The sequence below is a fragment of the Brassica rapa genome, chromosome A09, assembly GCF_000309985.2.
Source record: "Brassica rapa cultivar Chiifu-401-42 chromosome A09, CAAS_Brap_v3.01, whole genome shotgun sequence".
NCBI classification, from domain to species: Eukaryota; Viridiplantae; Streptophyta; class Magnoliopsida; order Brassicales; family Brassicaceae; genus Brassica; species Brassica rapa.
Genome location: NC_024803.2, coordinates 43,534,342 through 43,556,942, shown reverse-complemented (window position 1 = coordinate 43,556,942; position 22,601 = coordinate 43,534,342). Strand labels below are relative to the sequence as shown.

Here is a 22,601-nt window from a genome sequence, read left to right as displayed (position 1 = left end):
GAAAGGTGTATATGAATTACGATAAAATTATTAATTTGCTGTTCAATATTTTTTCATTTTTATTGAGTGTAACTAAAACTTTTGCTGCTGGAAAATATATGTTAGAATTGGCTAGGAGGGTTGTTGAATTGTAAGAAACTTCTCACTAGATACATACATATATAAAACTTAATTTGAATACAGACAAATATAAAACATTTTATCATATAAAAAGAATAATAAAGAAAGATAAAGACAGATAAATGAATGCATACAAAAGAACCAAAAAAAAAACAAAGAAGAACTTCAAAAGAAATACACACATACACATACACATACACAATCAATTAAGGACACAGCAAATTAATTTAATACACGTATAATTCACACAAATAGAACCAATTCAATTCGATAAATAATCCAAACTAAAGACGAGTTTTGCATAAAACTCTCTGGAATCCATCCAACGAGTTCGCCGTGACGTTGATCATTATCGGCGTACATACACCTTTCAACGTACGTCTCCTGGACCGAAAAATCCACGTCTTGTAGCTTACTCTAGCAGTTATATACACTTCCATTTCGATCACCCCTTTAGTCGTTTCAGCCCTCAAGTCCTTAGCATTAAACTTAGACAATGCCACGTTGTGCGACACAAGCTGCGTCTCAATTCTTGTTTCGTTCTTAGGACGCTGCTTGAAGGCAGAGATCTCCTTGTGAGCCACGGACTGGTTATGGTGAGCCGTGGAGATGCGCATGGAGTGGTATCTCACGGAGATATGTTTCTCCGGGTTGTATGATTTGATCACATAGTTGAATTTGGCGCTAATGTGATCATCCTTGGCTATGGCAAAATCTTGGACCGACGCGGCTTCTACAGTATAGACGAGTGTCTTTGGCCTGAGGGTGAGGTATGTGATCAATATAGCCAGACCCACAAGGAGTCCTAAGAGGACGAGGGCAACGATGATGCATAGGACGGGGTTCAAACCTCTACCTGGAAGCGGTTGCGGTTGCGTTAGCCGAGTCTGTTGGTTTTGAGGAGCCATTGCTAGAGAGAGTTTTGATGGAGAGGTATATAACTGATTTGTAGGAAAAGATAGGAGCAAAGATTAATTTGATTGTGTTGCTATTCTTTGATACATTTATATAAGGGGGCTACCACTGATGGTTAGATTCTTTGCCTTTGTGTAAGGATTAGTCCCAAAACTATTAATATAACATTCTTAATTCTTTGGCATTGCTTGTAAATCAATCAAGAAATCTTAGACGCTGGAAGATTCGTACTTTTTGCTTGTTTGTTTTTAGTTTTTTTTTTTTAATTCTTTGCTTCTTCTTGTAAAATTGTCGCTAGTATAACTATTAGATAATATGTCATTTTTCTTTCCAATTTACCTATAAATGTGGTCGTATATATATACATATATATATATATATATATATGTACTTAACTACTTATGTATTTATAGAAAATCTGATTCAATCAACGATCCAAATCTATTTCATAATTATGACACACGAAAGAATCTGTGTACTTGGTTAGTTTAATCACCAAAATCAACATTATAATATAATGCACATGTAATTATTACATTTTCATTAACAGAACAGGACGAAGAAAAGATTTTGAGATTCTTAGTAATCATTCATAAGTATCCATTATCCAAGAACATGACAAATAAAACAGTACATTTGCTTTCTTGATGAGAGAAAAAAATTCCCATTCACTTTAGTTAACATCGTTGTGCTTAGTTATTCCTCTTTGCATTGTCGGAAGCCTTTATTCCTTTCCAAAAATGTGTAAAGGAACGAAAGATGGACAGAAATTTTTCTTGAACAATATAAGAAACAGGATCAATGGATTTATTTCCGAAAATGCGTTTCGTTCCCTTTTTCATAGTGAAATATTGTATTTCCATGTTCTATGAAATTAACCTAACTTTTCCGACCGATAAACAGTCGATTAATGAGTGGCAAAAAAGAACAATTTTCGTAGCCTTAAAAAAAACCATTTTCGGAAAGAAGAAAATCAGAAAACAAAGCATTTGGTAACATGCATGTTATATCTATGTATATAGCATCGTTAGATCAAATGCCTAATCCCTAATTATTGATTAAAATTTCGGGTCATTACTGCCATTTAAGACGTTTGTAATGTATAGGAGAAAACCACAATGATTTTTTGGTAGATGTTGGAATTGGATCCACAGCCCTGAACCACATGTCCAATTATTTATCCACTCGAATAAATCAATGGGCCACAAGCTCTTGGTTCATGAGGCGTGTTTACCTAACGGCCACCACTAATAATTTAGTGTGTCAAATTAATAAGATCCATTAGAGTAAAATATTTGTAGCACTATGTTTGGAACTACGCTATACGCTAATCGGACGGTAAGTCCAGGTCTAGCGAGCTACTGCAAAATCGGAGAGTATTCGGAGATTACGCGGACTCTAGTTTTAAATATAATTTAATATATTTATAATATAATTAGTTAATTTAAACATGATGATGACACATGTTCTTAGACATAATTATATAATTTTTAACATTTAGATTATGATGTGTTTGGTACAAAAAATCCCTAAATAAAGTAATTATGTGTTTGTTTTGGGTTCGATAGCTAATTGTAATTATTTAGTAATGAATAAATTACACAAATCTGTCAATAATGAGTAAAAAATAATCAACCGTGTTTTAACTTTACACAGACGGAAAAAAAAAACTTAAACAGTCTAGGCGGAAATTAGACAGCCAACGAGGGAATTAGACGATCTTACGCGGATTAACGCGTAACTACACCGATTTGGGCATATTCGCCGCGGTCAAACCTCCGAACAACGCCTAGACGGCCGCGTTTTTGAACAAGGACTACATACAGTCTTGAGTTGTGTGTGTTTATAGAAACATACGTATTGAACTATTGATAAGTGATGCAGGAAAAAGAGGAAAAAAATAATGGGCAAGGAGAGGTGTAAAGTAAAAGTAGTCATTGCATGCTGAGCATTGAAGTTGGTCGCCGCATATCCCTTGGAAGATCCTTTCTCCTTCACTTTATCCACCGTGAACTATGCATCCATTGATATATACATGCATGTTTAAATGTCTGTGTGTGTGTGTGTGTATCTATAGGTTCTGTGTGTGTGTGTTTTATATAGATTTATATACCATATAAACACAAGCTAACTCAGAGAGAATGCATACATGCAGCATGTATCCACATAACAAAACGGTAAAGTAATATAGTTGACCTAACCATAGGCAAGACCAAAGGAATATTCGATTCGTTATTCGATTTGTTAAAATATATTGCAGTGTTTTTATTTTTTGTAAATAACGTCAATATATCTCACTTGAACTATAATTTATCCTAGATGAGTTGATTATACTCATTAAGAATGCATATTTTATAGTACGAAAAGCATGTATCATCACTTTGCAATAACGATCTTTGTCAAGTTTCACTAACTCATGTCACCTGAATTTTCTATATAATCTTCTTTATATATCTTTCACAATCCTCATCTCTCATCTCTCATCTCTCATCTCCGGAAGCGTGCATGACTAACAACAAGAGCAAACACAGGCCGATATCTCAAGACAAAGATCTTCCGGTTAGTCGTTCAATGGTGTGATTACGATTATGTCTTCTTCTAATATTGTCCTGGAGCATTATAAGGGATCACTGACAGCTACTATAGGGCATAACAGTAAGCAGACTTGATGAATACTCGGAAAAGGGGAGAGATCGAGATGTTGACCAACTTTAAAAGGTAGATCCCGACAACCACACTGGTCCATTGTTTATTTCTCCCAGACCGGGCAATTTCGGAATCTTTGGCAATGTTTCTCTCGGTATCTATTTTTGTACTGTGTCTTATTAATCGATTTGTACTAGATCTTCTTGTCATCGATTTGTGAACGGGACGTTTTTCTTAGTTTCACTAGTAATATGTTCTTGACGAGCTGATGATATAATATATGATCTCACAAATATTTACTTAGCTTTGCAGAAGATTGAACTTTGAACTCGATCAAACTTAATAAGAAAACAGCAAGAGTTTTGGTTCGTACACTACAAGAAAACACAAGTTTTACGAGGGCAGTTTTCCTCGTGACTTCGTCGTAAAAGCAGTGTTACGAGGAATTAGCGAGGAAACCTGTTTCGTCGTTATACGTTTGTCGTAACGCATATATCCTCGCTAATTCATCGTAACGTAGCGAGGAAATAATTTCGTCGTAAAAGCGAAGAAGAATATTTCGTCGTAAAGACCACGTAAAGCTTTCACGTAAGGACGTCGCTAAATTTCCTCGTAAATACCTCGAACGCCATTCCTCGTTAAAGCCACATAAATAACTCGAAAGTAAATACTCGTAAAGTAAACGTAAATACCTTGATAGCTTTCCTCGTAAAGACCACGTGAATTTTCCACGTCATTTCCTTGTAAACATTTCCTCGTAAAAACCTCGTTAAGCTTCCACGTAAAGAAGTCGCAAAATAACTACGAATTTACTTCGTTTCGTTATTTTACAGAAATAAAAAAATTATAATTAAAAAAATAATTTAAATTATTTAAATTATTAATAAAATTAAAATTCTAAAAAATCAAAACCAAAATATTTTATATATAAATAAGTTTTGAATTCATAATACAAGAACCGAAATTAAAAAGAACTAAGGGTCGTTAATCGCCCGGTAGAATTCATCACTCCTCGCCGTTACATCTGCCTCGGCATGTGAGTCGTCGGTTGGACTACCCGGCTCACCGAACATCTCTCTGTAATGGGCAGTAAGTCTACCTTTTCGAACCTGAGAAAAAAAATAATTTTTTAAATTTCCGTCAACAGTATATTTTCCAACATTATCCACCTAATCAACACTAAATAACATAAGATCCGTAAACTTATCTAAATTCCCTATACTAACCACCTAATCTACCTAAACTAACCAAATTAGAGAGGAATTAGAGAGGCCTACCATTGCAACGAAACAAGGAGGAAGGGGAGAGGAAGTAGAGAGGAAAGAAAGAGTGAGCGCTCGGGGTGTATATATAAGATTACATTCCGTCGCAAATTCCTCGTAATTTTACGACGAATTACAGAGGCCCGTGTTTTTTTTTACGACGAAACAGCGAGAGATTACAAAGGCCCGCATTTTATTATACGAGGAAGTTACGAGAAATTACAAAGGCCCGTGTTTTTTAGGTACGAGGACGTTACGACGATTTTGTTTACGTGGAATTACCGAGGAAAGCTTCCCTATAAATATACCCGTAACTCTCCTTCTCAACCCACACCCAAACTCCCAAATCACACCCTATCTCACTTCATACTCTCAAATCCAATCCTATTCAAATTATAAAAATTTGAGAAAAAAGGAAGAGAAGAAGATATTGGAATTTATGTTGGTGAGACTTAAGTAATATAATTGCTGGAAGTCTTGCCACATGTAAATCCAGTATATTTCTTCTTTTTCTTTTTTTTTTCTAGTTTTTACGGTACGAGGTGTTTACGACGATTTTGGTTACGAGGTGTTTACGACGATTCCGTCCTACGTGGAATTAAAGTGGGCCGCGTTCATCATTTACTTTACGTGGTATTTACGACGAATCTCTCTTACGTGGTATTTACGACGAATCTCTCCTACGTGGTATTTACGACGAATCTGTCCTACGTGGTATTTACGAGGAATTCGTCGTAAGTTCGACGTTAACATACGAGGAATTAACGAGTATTCCGTTTAAATCCCTAAAATCCGAAACCCCAAACCCCATATTCCTTATCTTCTACTTCATATATTCCAGACCCTATCATTATTTTCATTCCAAACCACAATTCCTTATTTTCATTCACTCAGAGAGTCTTACGTGGAATTAGCGTGCCCCGCTTTCTTTATTTTTTTAATTTCGTCGTAAAATCCTCGTGGCCTTACGACAACCTTACGACGATTTTGGCTTGCGTGGAATTAGCGTGCCCCGCTTTCTTTATTTTTTTTTTAATTTCATCGTAAACTCCTTGTGGCCTTACGACAACCTTACGACGATTTTGGCTTACGAGGAATTAACGAGTATTACGTTTAAATCCCTAAAATCCGAAACCTTAAACCCCATCTTCCTTATCTTCTACTTCATATATTCCAAACCCCAAACCCATCTACCCTTAAACCTAAATCTATTCTTTCACCTCAAACCTTATTTATAATATATTCCAAACCCCAAACCACAAGTCCTTATTCATAATTAAAATAAACTTTCACATTACCTTATTCATAAATCAAACTCCCACATTATCTTATTCATAAAACAAACTACATAAAATCAAATACATCAATTGGATACATCAACATTCTCGTCATCACTAGAAACATCATCATTTTCATTAAACTCGTCTTCAACAGCTTCGTCTGTGGCATCGTCGGTAAGATCTTCGTACTCGTGATTATGCGGATCAATGAGAAGGATGTCATTAATTTCCTTTTCAGGTTCCTCGACTTCATTTATCTGTTCTTCTTGCAATGGTGGTTCTTCTCCACTGATAATTCGTCCTCGAGGTGTAACTTTGATCACAGCTAACCAATTTATACCTGAATCTCTCATTCGAGGGTATGGAAGGAAGCTAACTTGGTCTGCTTGTGAAGCTAAGATGAAAGGCTCGAATTTGTTGTACCTTCGTCCACCGTTGACATCAACTACACCGAATTTGTTAGACCGAACACCTCTGTTGACGACGGGATCGAACCATTCACATTTGAAGAGGACGCATTTCAGCTTCAATATCCCTGGAAATTCGACTTCAATAATCTCCGTCAAGATCCCGTAGAAATCTATTTCTCCTTTCACACATATTCCATAGTTACTGGTCGCCCGCTGTCTACCATACTCATATGTGTGAAAAGTATAGCCTCGTGTGAAATTACGACGAAAATTAATTGGATGGCCAAAAAAAACGTGAGCTACCTACCAAGTTGGTGGATTCAAAATTTCCTCGTTAAGTACACGTAAAGTATTTCGTCGTAAAGAACTCGCGAAGTTTACGTGGTATTTACGAGGAAATAGTGTTTCCTCGTAAAAGCCACGTCAATTTACATCGTCTTTACGACGAAATTGTGTTGTCGTTACCTTACGACGAAATAACGATGCTTCTCTTTTTCCACGTACTTTCCTCGCAAAATCAACGTACTTTTACGAGGATTATTTTTTCTCGTTAATTATCCTCGTTAAACTTACGTTTTCTTGTAGCGGTAGTATCTACTTAATCAAGAATTGCCCTTGATCTGATCGATTATGACTCTTGTTACTTCGTACATGAATAATCTGGAGCATAGCAGTAAGCAAACACGCATTTTTTTTTTTTGCTAAAATATCATTAAATATGAAAAGTTAGATTTACAAGCATAATAAGTAAATATCAAAAAAGTTATGAGAATGAAAGACCAGTTGTTAACAGATGAATGTTATAGTTCGAACACACCATTCCCTTTTTAGTTTCGGACAAAATACAAAGATATAAAGCTTTCAACAACGCATTCAAAAGACATTATCTGTAAATACTATGTAACAAAAAAAAAACGAAAACTAGTACCAAACACCATATGAAATTATAATCATTCGCTTACAATGGCCTATTTTAAGGGGATAATGGGTGAATTATAAAAGAAGAAGCAAAAATAATGGAGTAGTAGCCACCAAATGGTTCGAGGAGATGATGACCTCTAAGATGCGACTGGTTTTGAAGTGGCCTTCTTAACAGCTTCCGCATAGGTCCTGTGCTGGTAAGTTAAGGTCGACTCTAGCAAGTCCCAGAGAGAAGTCTTCGGGTTCCATCCTAATTATTGACCAAACCAAATATTTTAGAAAACAACTGATTTGGCTATGTTCCAAGAGACAAAAGCAGACAACAACAAAACATGAGGAAATTACCAAGTTGACGGTTGATGATGGTCATGTCTGGGATTCTCTTGTCGCTGTCATCATAACCTTCTCCATAAAACTCTTTGGAGCTCACGTCTACCGTTGGACTCTCAATAGCCGTCTCTCCACTCACTTTTGAGTACACCTGTCCATTTTTTTGGTAGCATTTTAGTGTGCCGTAGTGTATCAAAAAATCAATCAGTGTTATTTGTGAACTAGCTTTCTCACCTGAGTCATCATTTCAGCAAGTTGTCTTACTGTCACTTCATTGTTTGGGTTGCCTACATTGAAGATATGCCCATTGGCTCTCTCTGGGTTTTCCTAATAAAGATCCCACAAGCAATTCAGATGCAACTTCTTTGATAAAAGTGCAACACACGAGATATCACCAGGGTTACACAAATGAATTTAAACTCACAATCATCAGAAGGACAGCTTCAATAGCATCTTTGATGTAGATGAAGGTTCTCTGTGATTCTCCACCATCCACAAGCTTGAGAGGCTCACGCCTCAGAAGGTTCTGAAAACACCCCAAAAAGTTATAAAAGAAAACAATTAAGCTGCAGCCACAAAAAGAAGTTGGGTTATAGGACTGAGTCTGTATACTTACGTTGCTAAAACATGCTAGGACACGAGGGACACCCTCGCTAGGACCATCAATGCCAGGGATGAAATCCATCCTAGGTCCAATCCAGTTAAACGGTCTCACAATAGTGAACTCAAGTCCGTTCTCAGCACCCTCAGCTGCAACCACACACACAAAAGAAAGTGAGAACCTTCTGCCTCTAACAGTCTAACGTACATTAAATTTGCTTTTCATGCTAAAAAAGAACAACATACCGTAGACAAGTCTCTCAATCAGCTGCTTGGCGCAAGCATATGACCACCTCTGCTTCTCAATAGAACCAAATATGCAAGGGGATGTATCTTCTTTAAGTACATAAAAATCAGGAACCTGAAGTAAAAAAACAAGACGAGCATCACTAGTGAATGGTGTAAGAAACAACAAATCCAGAGCCAAGACTAATAATAAGAACCACAGAACATAAATCCTCATGAAGTAGTGTGACTCAGAGCCATACTCAGGTACAATTGCAGAAAAATAAACTACATTGGTCCTAAACTATCAAAGAAGATAGTGATAGGATACAAACTAGCTAACCAAACTATCAAAATCAATATAAGAAATCTAAACAACAAGAATTGAATAATTAAATATCTGAATGCATCTTCAGCGAGTGTGCAAATAACATAGTTTCTTGATCCACATGACAGTGACATTCAGCAGAAGGTGATGCTTAAGGTAAAAAATAACACAAGGCCTGACCTGACGGAGAGGATGATCCTTGGGAAGAAAGGATCCAATAGTTTTGCCATAGACTTCACAAGTGGAGAAGTGAATCAAACGCTTGTTGTTCTCAGAGCAGTACTTAACCTACATTGAACCACCACTCAATGTCACCACCACTAAACTTAAGCATCGGTTATCACATAGTAAACAGATCTTAAAGCATTACCACAGGGAGAGCATCGATGAAATTGCTGTAGATAGTGTCAAGAGGACGCGTATTGTAATCCGCTGGCGTACAGATCGCAGCCAAATTAATCGTCTGCAACGCAACACAAACAACGCATCAATCATATACACATAATACAAATGATTGAAAACCACGCGTTTGTGGTGGGGTGGTCAAGGCGTTCTGTGGATCCCCAAAGGATCCGAGTTCGAATCCTCACCACACAAGATTTCCACAGTGGTGAGGTGGTCAAGGCGTTCTGTGGGACCCAAGTTCGAATCCCCACCGCACAACATCAGATTTCTATAGCAAGTGGCCACCGGGACTTTCACATTCTCTTTCCAGGGAATGGTTTACCATAACGAATCAGATCTGAGTGTAACGGCACTAACTATAACAAACCACTAAAGAACAGATTCCGCATTCACAATAACGGAGAAGAGATTTTTTACCAGATCCGCCATCTTGACGAGTCCCTCGAGTCTCGAATCATGCTTGATGTTGATGCGATGGAACTGGATCCTCTCGGCCCACTGAGAAGTATCCGGCTCGAGCAAGTGCTTGATCTTGTCGTTGTACACGTCGAGCGCGAGGACCTTGTGCGGAGTCTCGTTCATGAGCTTCTCGCAGAGGTGAGAGCCGATGAAGCCGCCGGCGCCGATCATGCATATCGTCAGCGGCTTGATCGGCCTGCCGTCCAGATCCAATCGATCGGCTCCGTTCGCCATTGTTTGTCGGTGAAAGTGTAATCAATGGGTGATGGGAGAGAGGGAGAGAGGGAGAGAGAGATCTGTGAGAATGGGAAAGAGCAAATAAATGAGGGATGGATATTTAAAGGCACGTGGGATGCGTTATTTATGTTTGAGGAAAGAGGTTTTCGTTAGAGTGTCGTATTCTATTTTACTCGAATTGTTATGGAATATGATGGATGGATGGATGATTGTTTTCGTTAGTGTGTCATATTCTAATTTACTCAAATTGTTATCTAACTCAATGATGGATGATTGTTCACCTGAAAGCTAGGTTTGAATCTAGAGTTTATTAGATTTGACGCCCTGTTAGCTTAGGGCTGGGCGCTTAGTGTCACATATGGATTTGGTTTGGTTCATTCCGACTTTTGATATTATATTCATAGGTTCCATTCAAATTTTACAAAACATATGTTTTGGTTGCTTTTCTTTCCGAATTCGGTACGTATAACCAATATTTGAAATCACCCAAATTTTTTTTTTTTTTAATTAAAAATAACGAAAAGAAATTCAGAATTGTAAATTGTAAATTATTTAAAAATTAAATTAAAAACTAGTTAAAGAACGTAAATGAACTAAGATGTATTAAAATAATAACTAAAAATTACATTATTTAAAAAAAAACTCTAAAACGTTAAAATTATAAAAAGATAGCATATTTAACTAATTTTTGAAATTTTTGTTTTAGTACAACTCAGACCCAAAAATATATAAATCTTAAGTTTCGTTTGGATATTTTTTTGCTACGGTTCAGATCGGATTCCGTTTCTTTTGGTTCGGTTTAAATTTCGAACTTCGGTTTAGGGTAAAATAAGACCATGCCTGCCTAGTATAGCCTGTGTTAATATATAGTTATTGTTAAGAGTAAATAAATAATTTTGTTCAAAACTATATTATTTTGAAAAATACTCTAAAATGTTTAAATTATTAAAAAAATTAGCATATTTAACTAATTTTGAATATTTTCGGGTTCTAGTATAACTCCAAAGTCCAAACCCAAAAATATCTAACTCTCAAGTCCCATTTGGATATTTGTCTAATCAAATTTTATTTTTTTTAAAGTTTAAACTTCGGTTTAGGATAAAGACGATCAGGCCGGCCTGGTTTAGCCTGTGTTAATATATCGTTTTTTATGTTCACAGTACGCAAATATGTTGTTCAAAAGATGTTGCAACTCCAACCTTCTTCATTTGATAAGAATTCATATAAGACTGAGTTCGTGTGATGGTAAGTAAGAATTAATTAGTGATACATACTATGTGTGATAAGATTACAACCAATAAGAGTCCCAACCTCTGTGGGGGGAGTGAATGCTAGAAAGCTACAAGAAGCGGAAGTTCCAAGAGAGTAAAAGATGGAGGAAAACTACTTGTAACAAGTAGTAATAATCACTTGTATAACTACTCTTTGAACTACTCTCTCTCCACTGCCCTGTGTTTATTACGTCTTTGCTTCTTCCTCCCCTTGTCGCTGAAACGTTCACCTCCAGAGAACCTGTAACGTAACCAAACTCTTGCAATTTCATTATCTCTCCATCATACTCTCCTAATGTAGGGTGGGGGTATCTAAATGAAACCAAGCTAATTAACTCACAGTCGTATTCTGCCCATCCAATCCGTTGGCGAACAAGATCGTAGACCACCACTTTGTCTTTAAGAACCAAATCTGCATAGCAATCAAACAAGGTGTAACTCGACTGTGAAAAATAATTGCTCTGTTTCAGTTTCACTTGATCAAAGTTACAAAAATATGGGTCGTTACCTCCAAGAATAGTTATACGACGATGTGACATTCTCTGGAAACCAATGCACCATATTGAACTTCCTGACTGATAGATAGAAAATGATAGACAAAGAAATAAATATTAACTGCCAACTGATAATGTTTAATTAAGCGCTGAAAATGAATACATGAGAACTATCTATAGAGTAACTTGTATGCCAAATTGAATATTAGAAGTTTAGAACTCACTACATTTACTAAATAACTCAGCCCTCACAAGTGTCTCTCTCAGTCTCACAAAATCATAACGGCTCTACTCTGCTAGATTCAGTCTTAGGCTAGATACATTAGACATGCAGATAAAAGTTGAGCAGCTAAACTTTTTCAAAGACATCTGAAGTAGTGTACGAATATGCTTACACTAGAAAACATCTGAAGATAGCCACGAGGGGTTAAGACCATCGATGCACCACCAGCGAAATTCAAACTAACTTCTGGAAAGACATCAACGGCACTGCAAAACATGGATTCAAATCTTGTTAGCAGTTAAACACTTTGAGAGCTTAACAGCTTCTTATATATAAATGCTACACATGAGAGGAACTTTACCCAGATGTGATATCAAAGCACTGGTAACTCTCGTATGTAATGGCTCTCCCATACTGCGAAACAGCACTTGAAATCTGCATGTTGAACGGTTTATTAATCTTCTTTCTTGTAAAGTAAAATAACATAGCGGTTGAACTGAGGAAGAGAAAAGGCTCACAGCTTGGACAAATGGAACATAAGCTTCATCAGGAAGGTAAGCAAGAGTGGTCCCTGTATCAATGATCGTCCCATCACCAGTGGCTATTGTGAAAACAGATGGATCAATCGGTAATATCTGATTGTTCACAGCAATGCTCTGCAGGTTCACATTATAATGTGGCCTGAAAATGTTTTTATTGCAGCATATTATCTGAATCAAGACGTGGTGTTATATATTTTAGTTTTCCTATTCCAAACTAAACAAACATCATTTCATTCTATTTTAGTGATTTTCACAATCATCAGTTAAGCCCTGAATCTACCTCCTGGTCTTATGTAAAATAAATTAAGAGAACTCACTGTGATGGAACAAGAGGAGTGTAGACAGTATCTGGTCTCTTGATTTGACCTAGAACCATTACACCTCCACCGCTTTTATCTCCCTTCAGACAGTGCGAGAATACTCTTGGTGCAAGTCCCTGCGTAGCAAGCTGTGAGATTACAGATAGACGCCCTTGGCCTAACCCAAAGATGCCATCTACTGCTCGCCTAGGCCTCTGTAAATCTCCCGTTTGTAAATTGCTACACCTGTTTTGTCAAATATTGAAGATAAGCATCATCACATATCATGAAACGCCATATTCTCAAAGAGACCATTTTTGCTGCTAGCTTACCCGAAGACAAAGGGAGCAGAGGAGTTAATAGCCAAGGTACTGGTGATAACAGTATCAAAGGACATGAAATCAGAGATGTAGTAACCAGAAGTGCCACTTCCATCACCGTACTTAAACGAATATGAGCAAAGATTATTCGGAGAACAGCCAGATTCCGTCTGAAAATTTGAGTAGCATCTCCTATCTGAACATGAAACCATTGAAGCTGAGGATGAGGCTCCAGGATCAAAGAAACTCAGCTGAATCTGAAACACACAAAAAAAACAAATGATATCATATAAAGATATACCTTATCGTAAAAGATAAAACCAAGATTATTAAGAAAATGTTATAAAGAAATATACTTGGAGTTCACTAGTCTTGGGGCAGCCATTGCAAGGAGTGCAGCTAACCCATAAAACATCACTTCCCGTGTCGATTTGCACATTGAATTCTCTTGGGGGTGTCCCAAGTTTCACCTTTGTATAGTAAAGTCTGTCATGAAAGCAATAAAAACAACAGTAAGTATAAAATAAAGATTCTAAAAAAGGAAAGGACAAGAGTCAAGAAACAGAATCAAAACTACTCAAACATAATCAAAGTAATCACATCTAATAAAAACGCATCGAATCTTTAAGACAGAACCTAATCACATTGCTCAGCCTAACCAGAAACAAAACAGTTTACTCGATTCAATTGTACTGCAAATTCCAAAAAAAAAATGATTTTTATTTTATGGAAATGAGAAAATAAATAAAGAGATTATTCAAATATCGAAAAATCAAAAAGTGGATAGTATTATTACCCAACGAGAAACGGATCGGAGGCTCCATAGACGGGAAAGTCAACAACTCCGCCGACAGGAGACTGAAGCAACCTTCCATGGCGAGCTGAATCAAAAGCTCTGAGCTGAGCCAAGCTAAGCTCATGGCTCGGCGGAATCAACCTCTCCAGCTTGAGAACCGAGTCGGAGCCGAAAGCAATGGTCGTCGCAGCATGTAGAAACACGGCAGCGATGATTACTCCTTTAGGAGAATCCACCGCCATTTTCTCGAGTTCGAAACTTCTCTTAGCAGAGCAGAGAGAGAGAGAGACGTCAAGTGAACGTTCTGATGACAGTACTAAAGTTTTGTAGATTTTTGGTAATTAATTTAATAAAATAATGACAATGAAGCTTCGCTTAAATTATTATCTTTTTGGCGTTTTTGGTAAATATCTGATCACCGAAGTTACTTTTTTTTCTTTTGTATTTTCATGGTTGTTGCATAAAAAGACATGTTAGTGCTGCACTGATGTAATGTGTCTTTGCTCCACCAACCATGAAGCAAGGTTGTAACTTTTCTTTTTTTTACTTTAGAGTTAAAAGTCAATGTTTTCCGTATTATTATGAGAAGAAAAGATTCTCTGTTGAGATGAAGTCATGAAGAGATACTTTATTGATCTTCCAAGAGTTGTGAGGTGCAAGAGAGAAGTTGAGATACTTCCTCTGGAGTTGCTGTTCCGAAACCCTGCCATCTTATTCTCCCGGATTTGTCGAGTAGGAAGATATACCTATAACATAAACAAGTATGTAATGTAAGGTTAAGTAAATCTATTGAGCATTCTTGATGAAGTTGCAATGTTCCATACGACCCATACCCGGTGAGAAGATTCAGAATTTTAATTTCTTTCCGGAAGTGATAGTGGTCCCCAAATGAGTAAACAACTCGCCTCTGCAGGACACTGTTCTCGTTGCTCTTCGGTTTTTGCAAGACCCGGAGAAGTAGTTTCTTTATAGGGGCCAAGCCCAACAGCCATTTATCTATAAATGAAACCTGTAAACGCCAGAAAACAAGCTGTCCTGAAGATACTGTGAGAAAAAAAAATCACAGCAGCCAATAAAAACAATGCAGGATCAGTACCTCAAACACCTGCAGATCTTTCCTGTCGCCAAACGATTCAAGAAATGGCTTGCTCCACGAGCTGATCATTTCCTGTCACACACAGTAACCACATCTCAGCATCACAAAAGAATTAGACAAGCCGTAATACAAGGTCATATTTATCAAAAAGCGCACTGTACTGCTTAGTAACCTCAACAAGCAACACTCCCGTTAATGCTACACATCTCTTCTTAAACGCTAACCAAACATTCTCTTGATTCCGATTGAAGTATGAAACAAATAACCAATGTGGAAACATCTATACCTGAGAGCTTGCTCGGAAAGACAGACACACCAACGATACTCTAGGAACAGCCAAACTCTCTTCGTTAACCTCACCACTACTACAACTAATAGGCAACTTCAAGACTTCTCCACTAGAGAGAGTCACTGCTAACTCCGGAAATTTCACAGCTGACACAGCAGGAATAACAGTCTTATTTGCATCTGCTATCTACAAAAAAAACATCAATTACCAATATAACTTACATTAGCAACCAAAATAATATGTATTATACAAATCATCTTGTTTACCTTACCACCATGCTCCTTGAACTCTTTCATATCAGCAAAGTACCCCCGATTCATCTCATCGTTACTGCCCTAAATCAACATCATTCTCCACCTAATTAACTTCTATCAAAGCTGGATCGAATTTAAATTACTAGCTTACAGTCTCGCACGCTCATCCTCTATCGCTTTCTTGTTTCCGAACTGCACAGATCCAAAACAACATCGATACACAATGGTCAACGTCTCTCTCCGATACACGAAATGAGTAATTCATCAGATTACCTGATAGAAATCGAGGAAAGACCGGGTGGTTGATCGAAGAGCTGGTATTCGCGAAGGGAGAGAGTCACGGCGAGTGGAATTGAAGAGCGCTCGATGCGAGAGAGCAGAGACTGAGCTACGTAATCGATTCAAGGTCGTCGCCATTGTTGAAGACCTTAAACCCCTACTTGGTTTAAACGAACCTTGAAAACGAGATTTATAACCTTATACCCGATCAAACCAATATTTCAATCCAGGATTTAACGAATATCTCTAACCGGATTGGTTAAGTTTTATTTTATTTAATATAGATTGATCAATACAAAAGCAAAAGCGTCTGTAGTCCAACGGTTAGGATAATTGCCTTCCAAGCAATAGACCCGGGTTCGACTCCCGGCAGACGCATTTTTTTTTACTTGGGCCCGTGCACATGGCTTTGGGAAAAAAAGGAAATAAGCCCTAGGTTCTCTATTTTTTTTATCAAAATTAAGACCACTGTACCGAATACATTAATTAGTTTATTATATATATATATATATATATATTATATATATATATATATATTCATCTTTGAAATTCTGTTATCTTATATTGTTTATCATTTCTTAATTCACTTTTTAAATTCAGATTATACATGATAACTTAGACTACACTGAATTTAATGTATACTTTACAATGTAAGTAAAATAAAATTATTTTACAAAACATAATATGATATAATGAATACTAATTTTTGTAGTAATTTTATAAATATGTAGATAATTTGATTAAATCACTATTCATTGTATGTGTTGTATTACACTGATATCTCCATTACCTTTTACATTCTAAATGTATGAGAGCATTTAACACTAGATGGATGTGTGGAAATAAGATTTTTTGTAGGTTTGCATGTGTATTCCAAATGAGTGTATAGCTAGATGCGTCCATCTAGATAAGAAAATAAAGGGTGTAACTGGTAACAAATAAATAAAGTTAAATGGAATAGAATCACCATTCCAATTAATTTGGAATTGTTTTTTAATTGAATCACTATTTTTTGTCATGGTAACGGTTGAACATTTTTTGGAAGGCAAAGTAACTAATCATTTATGAAAAATTTATTTGAAAAAACAAATTATTTCAGTTGCACCCATAAATAGTTATGAGTTGAAACGAATCAAATTATAACATTTTAAAAAAAACTTTACCGATGACTAACATCTAAAAATTACAAGTGGGTTTTCATTTAATATATAGTAAGATAAAGAAAATTTAATTATATTAATATGTTGAACTTGCAAGAGACTCGGTGGAGTCTCTTGCCGACAAGCTTCAGCACGGCACTGCTTATCACACGAAGAGAAAATGAAAAACTGGAGGTCTTGTTTATAGTTCATTAATGATTTATTATCCAGCAATTATTTTTTTTTTTTGGAAATGCAAGATTGTAACATACTATATATATTATGGTTTCGCCATGTTTACGTTTCCATATGAATGGTTCATTTTAGATGAAGCCGTGTGGGATGTTGAGGATGATGGTGACCAAGGAGTCATATCCATGGGATAACTCCCCAGCACCCGCAAGAACGACGTTAACTCCCGAACCTCCGAGAGCGCGTTCTGAACACGCGTCTCCGCCATCGACGCCTCAAAGTCGATATAGAACATGTACTCGAAATGCTTCGCCGTCCCTACGTTGGCCTCGTCGACGAGCCTGATCGGACGGTTGTGATTCGGCCTGGACTCGATCTTCGTCAAGCTGATGTCCCTTGCCGCGAAAGCTGAGAGCACCTTGTAAAGCACGCTAGTGCCTTTCTCGTGAGCGAAGACGATGCTCGTTTTAAACGGACGATCAGTTCTCGGTACGATAGGCTCACGCGCCAGCATCACGAAGCGCGTCACGTTACTCGCGTCGTCTTGTAAACCGTCTTCCAAAATCTCCAGCCCGTAAATCTCGGCGGCGCGTGCGCTCGCTATCGCCGCCGTGTCACGTTTATTGTTGGCGGCGATGTGCTCGGCGGCCACCGCGGTGTTGTCGACGGCCTTGCGGGTGACGTTGAGACCGAGCTTTGTGAGCGTGCGCTCGCACTGGGCGAGGCCTTGAGGGTGCGACATCACGCACGTGAGGAACTCTTTGCGTACTCCGGGAAGAGCTAAGAGGCAGTGGTGAACGGGGAGCTGGACTTCGCCGACGATGTGGAGACAATGACGGAGGAGAAGATCATAGTTTCGGTGGATAGAACCTCCGAGAGAGTTCTCGATTGGTAGAACAGCACGGTCGGCGATCCAGAGCTCTACCGCTTGAAACGCAACTTCAAACTGGTCGCAAGGGACAGACTCGTAGTTAGGGTAAGCCTTACATGCGGCTGCCTCAGAGTAAGCGCCTGGAACGCCTTGATACGCAACACGTAGATTAGCTCCTCCGTGCATGGGTGCCGGGGGGAGATCATTGACACTGAGAGGCTTCTGATTCATTCCCAGGACACGTGCAGCGCGGTTATGACCGTTCACATGATCGATTCCGACAGAAACTGGAGGCATTGGTAAGGTTTTTTGGGTAACAACCTTGCTTGTTAGAGTAGCAAATGTGCTCCGCCATTCAGAGCGACTAGTTCCGCACGAGTCAGATCTCTGAGCATTTTGTACACATGAATAGGATCGTGACGTCGGCTGGCTAGAACCGAACATCAGTTTTAGATGGGAAGGAGCTATAGCTTTCATGTTTTAGCAATGGAGTTTTTTGGGACTTGAATAAGGAAATAAGCATAGTAGAGAAAGTAAAAAACAATGTGGATTAAGTAGTGCGCTTATGTGATTATTTGTCCTACCTACGGCTACCATCTTAATATTTCAGGAATTAAACGTGCTTAATTACCTTGGGCATGCAATTATTTACAAATTAGGTGTTTCACATGACAAATTAGGTGTTTCACAAGCGAGCATAATAATTTATGGATACTTACATTATAAATACAAAGATCATTATCACAATTTAGTTTTTTTTTTTGGTAAAAATAACACAATTTAGTTGTTTTTATTTTCTTAATCATTTTTATTTTCTCCAACTTTTTTTCTTTTTTTTTTCCATTTCATTTTCATTCTCTTAACATTAATGAAATCTACGAAACTATGAGAACCATCACATATCAAACATGTAACAAAACAAAATTAAAAAGTAAACCTTCGTCTTTTAAACCATCATTACTTCTGTATATTATTTCTTTAAACCACCAATATGTATGAAACTACAAAAAATCATAAATACAAAACTAAAATAGAAATAAAGTAAACAAGTTTTTTAAATAAACTTAAAGGTTGATAATAACTTTAAAATTTTAAAAGAGAAGTTAACTGAGATAATAATAATATTTCTTTTGTTTAGTCGATAAATATATACAGACTTAACTTTTTAATTTATTTCTTTATAAAAGAAAATTAGGTGATGATCATCATCAGATGATATCAGACATTATTAGGTAACATCAAACAAAACATTAGTATGCTACATATTTCCTCTCTTTTTTGACTATTTTTATTATAACTGATTTGTTAATTAATGATCAATTAAATAATAAATAAATATAATAATTCAGTAAAGGTATCAACAATATTGTTTTTTTTGTATAAAGTGTCAACGATATTAATCATTCTAACTTTTAATGTGAGAGCTCATGGACAAAATAGATTTTATCATAAAAATAGCATGCAAAGAGAAAAATAATCAAACTAATATTCATTAAAGAATTAGTACACCTATATCTCTAATATTAAATTGTAAAGAATTGGGGTTTAGATTTTCTAAGTGAAGTTTATCACTACAAGAAAACAGCGGTATTCTGACGGACGATCCGACGGAAAATGAATTCCTCGGAATATACCGAGGCATTTCCGAGGCAATTCCGAGGAAATACAAAATTTTGCTTCCTCGGAATTCCGTCGGAATATTCCGACGGAATTCCGAGGAAAACACATTTCGTCGGAATATTCCGACGGAATACCGAGGAAACTAGTATTCCTCGGAAAAAACCGATGAATTCCGAGGAAATATTATAGACGTTAGAGAGCCGTTGGAGAGCCGTTGGGGGATTTTAAAAATTCCGAGGAAATTCCGACGAACTAGCCGTTTGCATCGGAATTCCGTCGGAATTTCCTCGGACCGTCGGCAGGATTTCACCTATAAATACAAGCACCCCTCTTCCTCTTCATTCACACCATATCTTCATCCTCCCTCTCACTTTCTTTACACACGAATTTGATTCATAAAAAACATGTCTTCTTCCAATTATTTTCGTTCTTGGATCGATCGACCTCATTTGGATCCGAACACGAGATTGCTTACGGAAGAATACCAACAAGGTATAACCGAATTCATGGGGTTAGTTCACCGACAACCGGAAGCAAAAACAGGTATGTTAAGATGTCCTTGCTCTAATTGTAAAAATAAAAAAGTTATTAAAGAATGGGATGTTTGGACTCATTTATATTTGAGTGGGTTTACACGAAGTTACAAAATTTGGTATCATCATGGAGAAACTGATTATGAACTTGGTAGTACTAGCGAACCTCAGCCACCGGTTAGATTAGAAGATCCAATTAGAACGGATGTAGATTACGGTGTAGGTACTGAGCAGATGGTAAATGATCATTTTAGAGGGGAAGATTTACCCAATGCCGAAGCTAGGAGATTTTATGATATGTTGGATGCTGGAAAGCAACCATTGTACGAAGGTTGCAGAGATGGTCATTCAGCTTTATCATCTGCTACAAGATTGATGGGCATTAAGACGGATTATAATTTGGCTGAAGACTGTGTGGATGCGATTGCTGATTATGTAAAAGGTATTCTACCTGAAGATAATGTAGCTCCTGGCTCATACTACGAGGTTCAGAAACTCGTAGCTGGTCTTGGTTTATCGTATCAGGTAATAGATGTATGCAGAGACAACTGCATGATTTATTGGAGGGCGGATGAACAGCGGGTTTCATGCAAATTTTGTGGGAAGCCTCGTTATAAAGATACGAGTGGAAGAATTCCAGTACCATATAAAAGGATGTGGTATTTGCCTTTGACGGAAAGGTTGCAGAGGCTGTATCTGTCTGAACGCACAGCGCAACCAATGAGATGGCATGCGGAGCACTCAACAGATGGTGAGATCAGACATCCTTCAGATGCAAAAGCGTGGAAGCATTTCCAATCAAAGTATCCCGACTTTGCGTATGAGAGAAGAAATGTCTACCTTGGATTATGTACTGATGGTTTCAGCCCGTTTGGCAAGAGTGGAAGACAGTATTCTCTATGGCCAGTCATTCTTACACCATACAACCTACCCCCAAACTTGTGCTTGCGACGAGAGTTTTTGTTCCTCTCGATTCTCGTTCCCGGACCAGAGCATCCTAAGAGATCACTTGATGTGTTTCTTCAGCCACTAATATATGAGTTGCAACAACTATGGACTCAAGGTGCTGAAACATACGATGTTTCGTATAAAGAAAACTTTCAAATGCGGGCAGTACTAATGTGGACAATAAGTGATTTTCCAGCATATGGTATGTTATCTGGATGGACAACGCATGGAAGGCTATCATGTCCATATTGTCAAGATAACACTGATGCTTTCCAACTAAAACACGGAAGGAAAACGTGTTGGTTTGACTGTCACAGGAGATTTCTACCACCAGATCATCCATATCGTAGAAGTAGGAATTTGTTTACGAAGAACAAGAGGGTGTTTGACAGTCCACCTCCGGAAATTCGTGGGAAAGATTTGAAGACACAACTTAGAGATTTTGGTGCAGAAAGAACGCCAGACGTCGGTGGACATGAGCATTTTCCGGTAGATGGTGTTGGAAACCTACATAACTGGCACAAAAAAAGTATTTTTTGGGATCTGCCATACTGGGAGGATCATCTACTAAGGCATAATTTAGATGTCATGCATATCGAGAAGAACTTTTTTGACAACCTGATGAACACGATCCTTAATGTTCAAGGTAAAACAAAGGATAATTTGAAGTCAAGACTGGATTTAGTCGATATATGTGCTCGTTCAGAACTTCATGTTGATGAGAGTGGTAGGGCTCCTTTTCCCATATACCGACTTGATGCAGCGGGAAAGGATGCGTTCTTTGATTGGATTTCAAACGATGTGGAATTTCCAGACGGTTACGCATCTAATTTGCGTAACTGTATCGACAGAAAGGAAGGAAAGTTTACTGGCTTGAAAAGCCATGATTGCCATGTAATGATGCAGCGTCTCCTTCCGTTTGCCTTCAAGGAACTATTACCACGAAATGTTCATGAAGCAATTGCAGGGATAAGTGGTTTCTTCCGCGATTTATGCACAAGATCAGTGACTCTTGAAGGTATTGAAAATTTGAAGACTAACATAGCTGTGATTCAGTGCAACCTTGAGAAGATATTTCCTCCCTCATTTTTTGATGTTATGGAGCATCTTGTTATTCACCTGGTAAGAGAATTGGAGCTTGGTGGTCCTGTGCAGTATAGATGGATGTATCTGTATGAGCGGTATATGTTCCATTTGAAGAAGATGGTGAAAAATTTAAGTAGGGTGGAAGGGTCTATAGTCGCACAGATGATCAATGAAGAAACTTCAAACTTTGCCGAGTACTACTTTCCAGCAG

The 22,601-nt window shown here is 37.6% G+C and overlaps 5 protein-coding genes and 1 non-coding gene across 8 annotated transcripts; 1 reads left to right on the top strand and 5 right to left on the bottom strand.

Moving 5' to 3' along the window:
* Positions 1–186: 186 nt before the first annotated feature.
* On the bottom strand, positions 187–4,018 carry LOC117128170 (uncharacterized protein At1g08160-like). The gene has a single exon (XM_033279979.1). The coding sequence runs from the start codon at positions 1,026–1,028 to the stop codon at positions 405–407; it is 624 nt and encodes a 207-aa protein (XP_033135870.1). The 5' UTR covers positions 1,029–4,018; the 3' UTR covers positions 187–404.
* Positions 4,019–7,433: 3,415 nt separating this feature from the next.
* On the bottom strand, positions 7,434–10,229 carry LOC103843410 (UDP-D-apiose/UDP-D-xylose synthase 2). Its single transcript, XM_009120141.3, has 9 exons — positions 9,860–10,229; positions 9,408–9,500; positions 9,218–9,325; positions 8,731–8,845; positions 8,501–8,634; positions 8,309–8,410; positions 8,119–8,211; positions 7,900–8,035; positions 7,434–7,804 (listed from the first exon to the last, which is right to left on the bottom strand). Exons 1-9 carry the CDS (start codon positions 10,133–10,135, stop codon positions 7,692–7,694), a joined length of 1,170 nt encoding a protein of 389 aa, XP_009118389.2. The 5' UTR covers positions 10,136–10,229; the 3' UTR covers positions 7,434–7,691.
* A 1,095-nt stretch (positions 10,230–11,324) lies between these two features.
* LOC103843409 (aspartic proteinase-like protein 2) lies at positions 11,325–14,558 on the bottom strand. Of its 2 annotated transcripts, XM_009120140.3 has the most exons (10): positions 14,084–14,558; positions 13,644–13,773; positions 13,300–13,544; positions 12,986–13,213; positions 12,645–12,807; positions 12,488–12,561; positions 12,299–12,392; positions 11,918–11,984; positions 11,750–11,821; positions 11,325–11,650 (listed from the first exon to the last, which is right to left on the bottom strand). In XM_009120140.3, the coding sequence occupies exons 1-10, from the start codon at positions 14,323–14,325 to the stop codon at positions 11,478–11,480; spliced, it is 1,488 nt and encodes a 495-aa protein (XP_009118388.1). In that variant the 5' UTR covers positions 14,326–14,558; the 3' UTR covers positions 11,325–11,477. The 2 variants fall into 2 exon arrangements, with proteins under 2 accessions (XP_009118388.1, XP_018510627.1); XM_018655111.2 differs by having other exon boundaries at positions 11,750–11,984.
* Positions 14,559–14,598: 40 nt separating this feature from the next.
* On the bottom strand, positions 14,599–16,977 carry LOC103843408 (mitochondrial ATPase complex subunit ATP10). Of its 2 annotated transcripts, none has more exons than XM_009120138.2 (7): positions 15,996–16,977; positions 15,874–15,914; positions 15,735–15,798; positions 15,466–15,654; positions 15,180–15,251; positions 14,917–15,092; positions 14,599–14,829 (listed from the first exon to the last, which is right to left on the bottom strand). In XM_009120138.2, exons 1-7 carry the CDS (start codon positions 16,137–16,139, stop codon positions 14,712–14,714), a joined length of 804 nt encoding a protein of 267 aa, XP_009118386.1. In that variant the 5' UTR covers positions 16,140–16,977; the 3' UTR covers positions 14,599–14,711. The 2 variants fall into 2 exon arrangements, with proteins under 2 accessions (XP_009118386.1, XP_009118387.1); XM_009120139.3 differs by having other exon boundaries at positions 15,735–15,803; positions 15,996–16,195.
* On the top strand, positions 16,308–16,379 carry TRNAG-UCC. Its single transcript has one exon. It is a non-coding gene; the product is annotated as a tRNA-Gly (tRNA).
* Positions 16,978–17,220: 243 nt separating the features above from the next.
* On the bottom strand, positions 17,221–19,717 carry LOC103843407 (arogenate dehydratase/prephenate dehydratase 6, chloroplastic). Its single transcript, XM_009120137.2, has one exon. It carries the CDS (start codon positions 18,678–18,680, stop codon positions 17,421–17,423), a length of 1,260 nt encoding a protein of 419 aa, XP_009118385.1. The 5' UTR covers positions 18,681–19,717; the 3' UTR covers positions 17,221–17,420.
* Between the last annotated feature and the right edge of the window lie 2,884 nt (positions 19,718–22,601).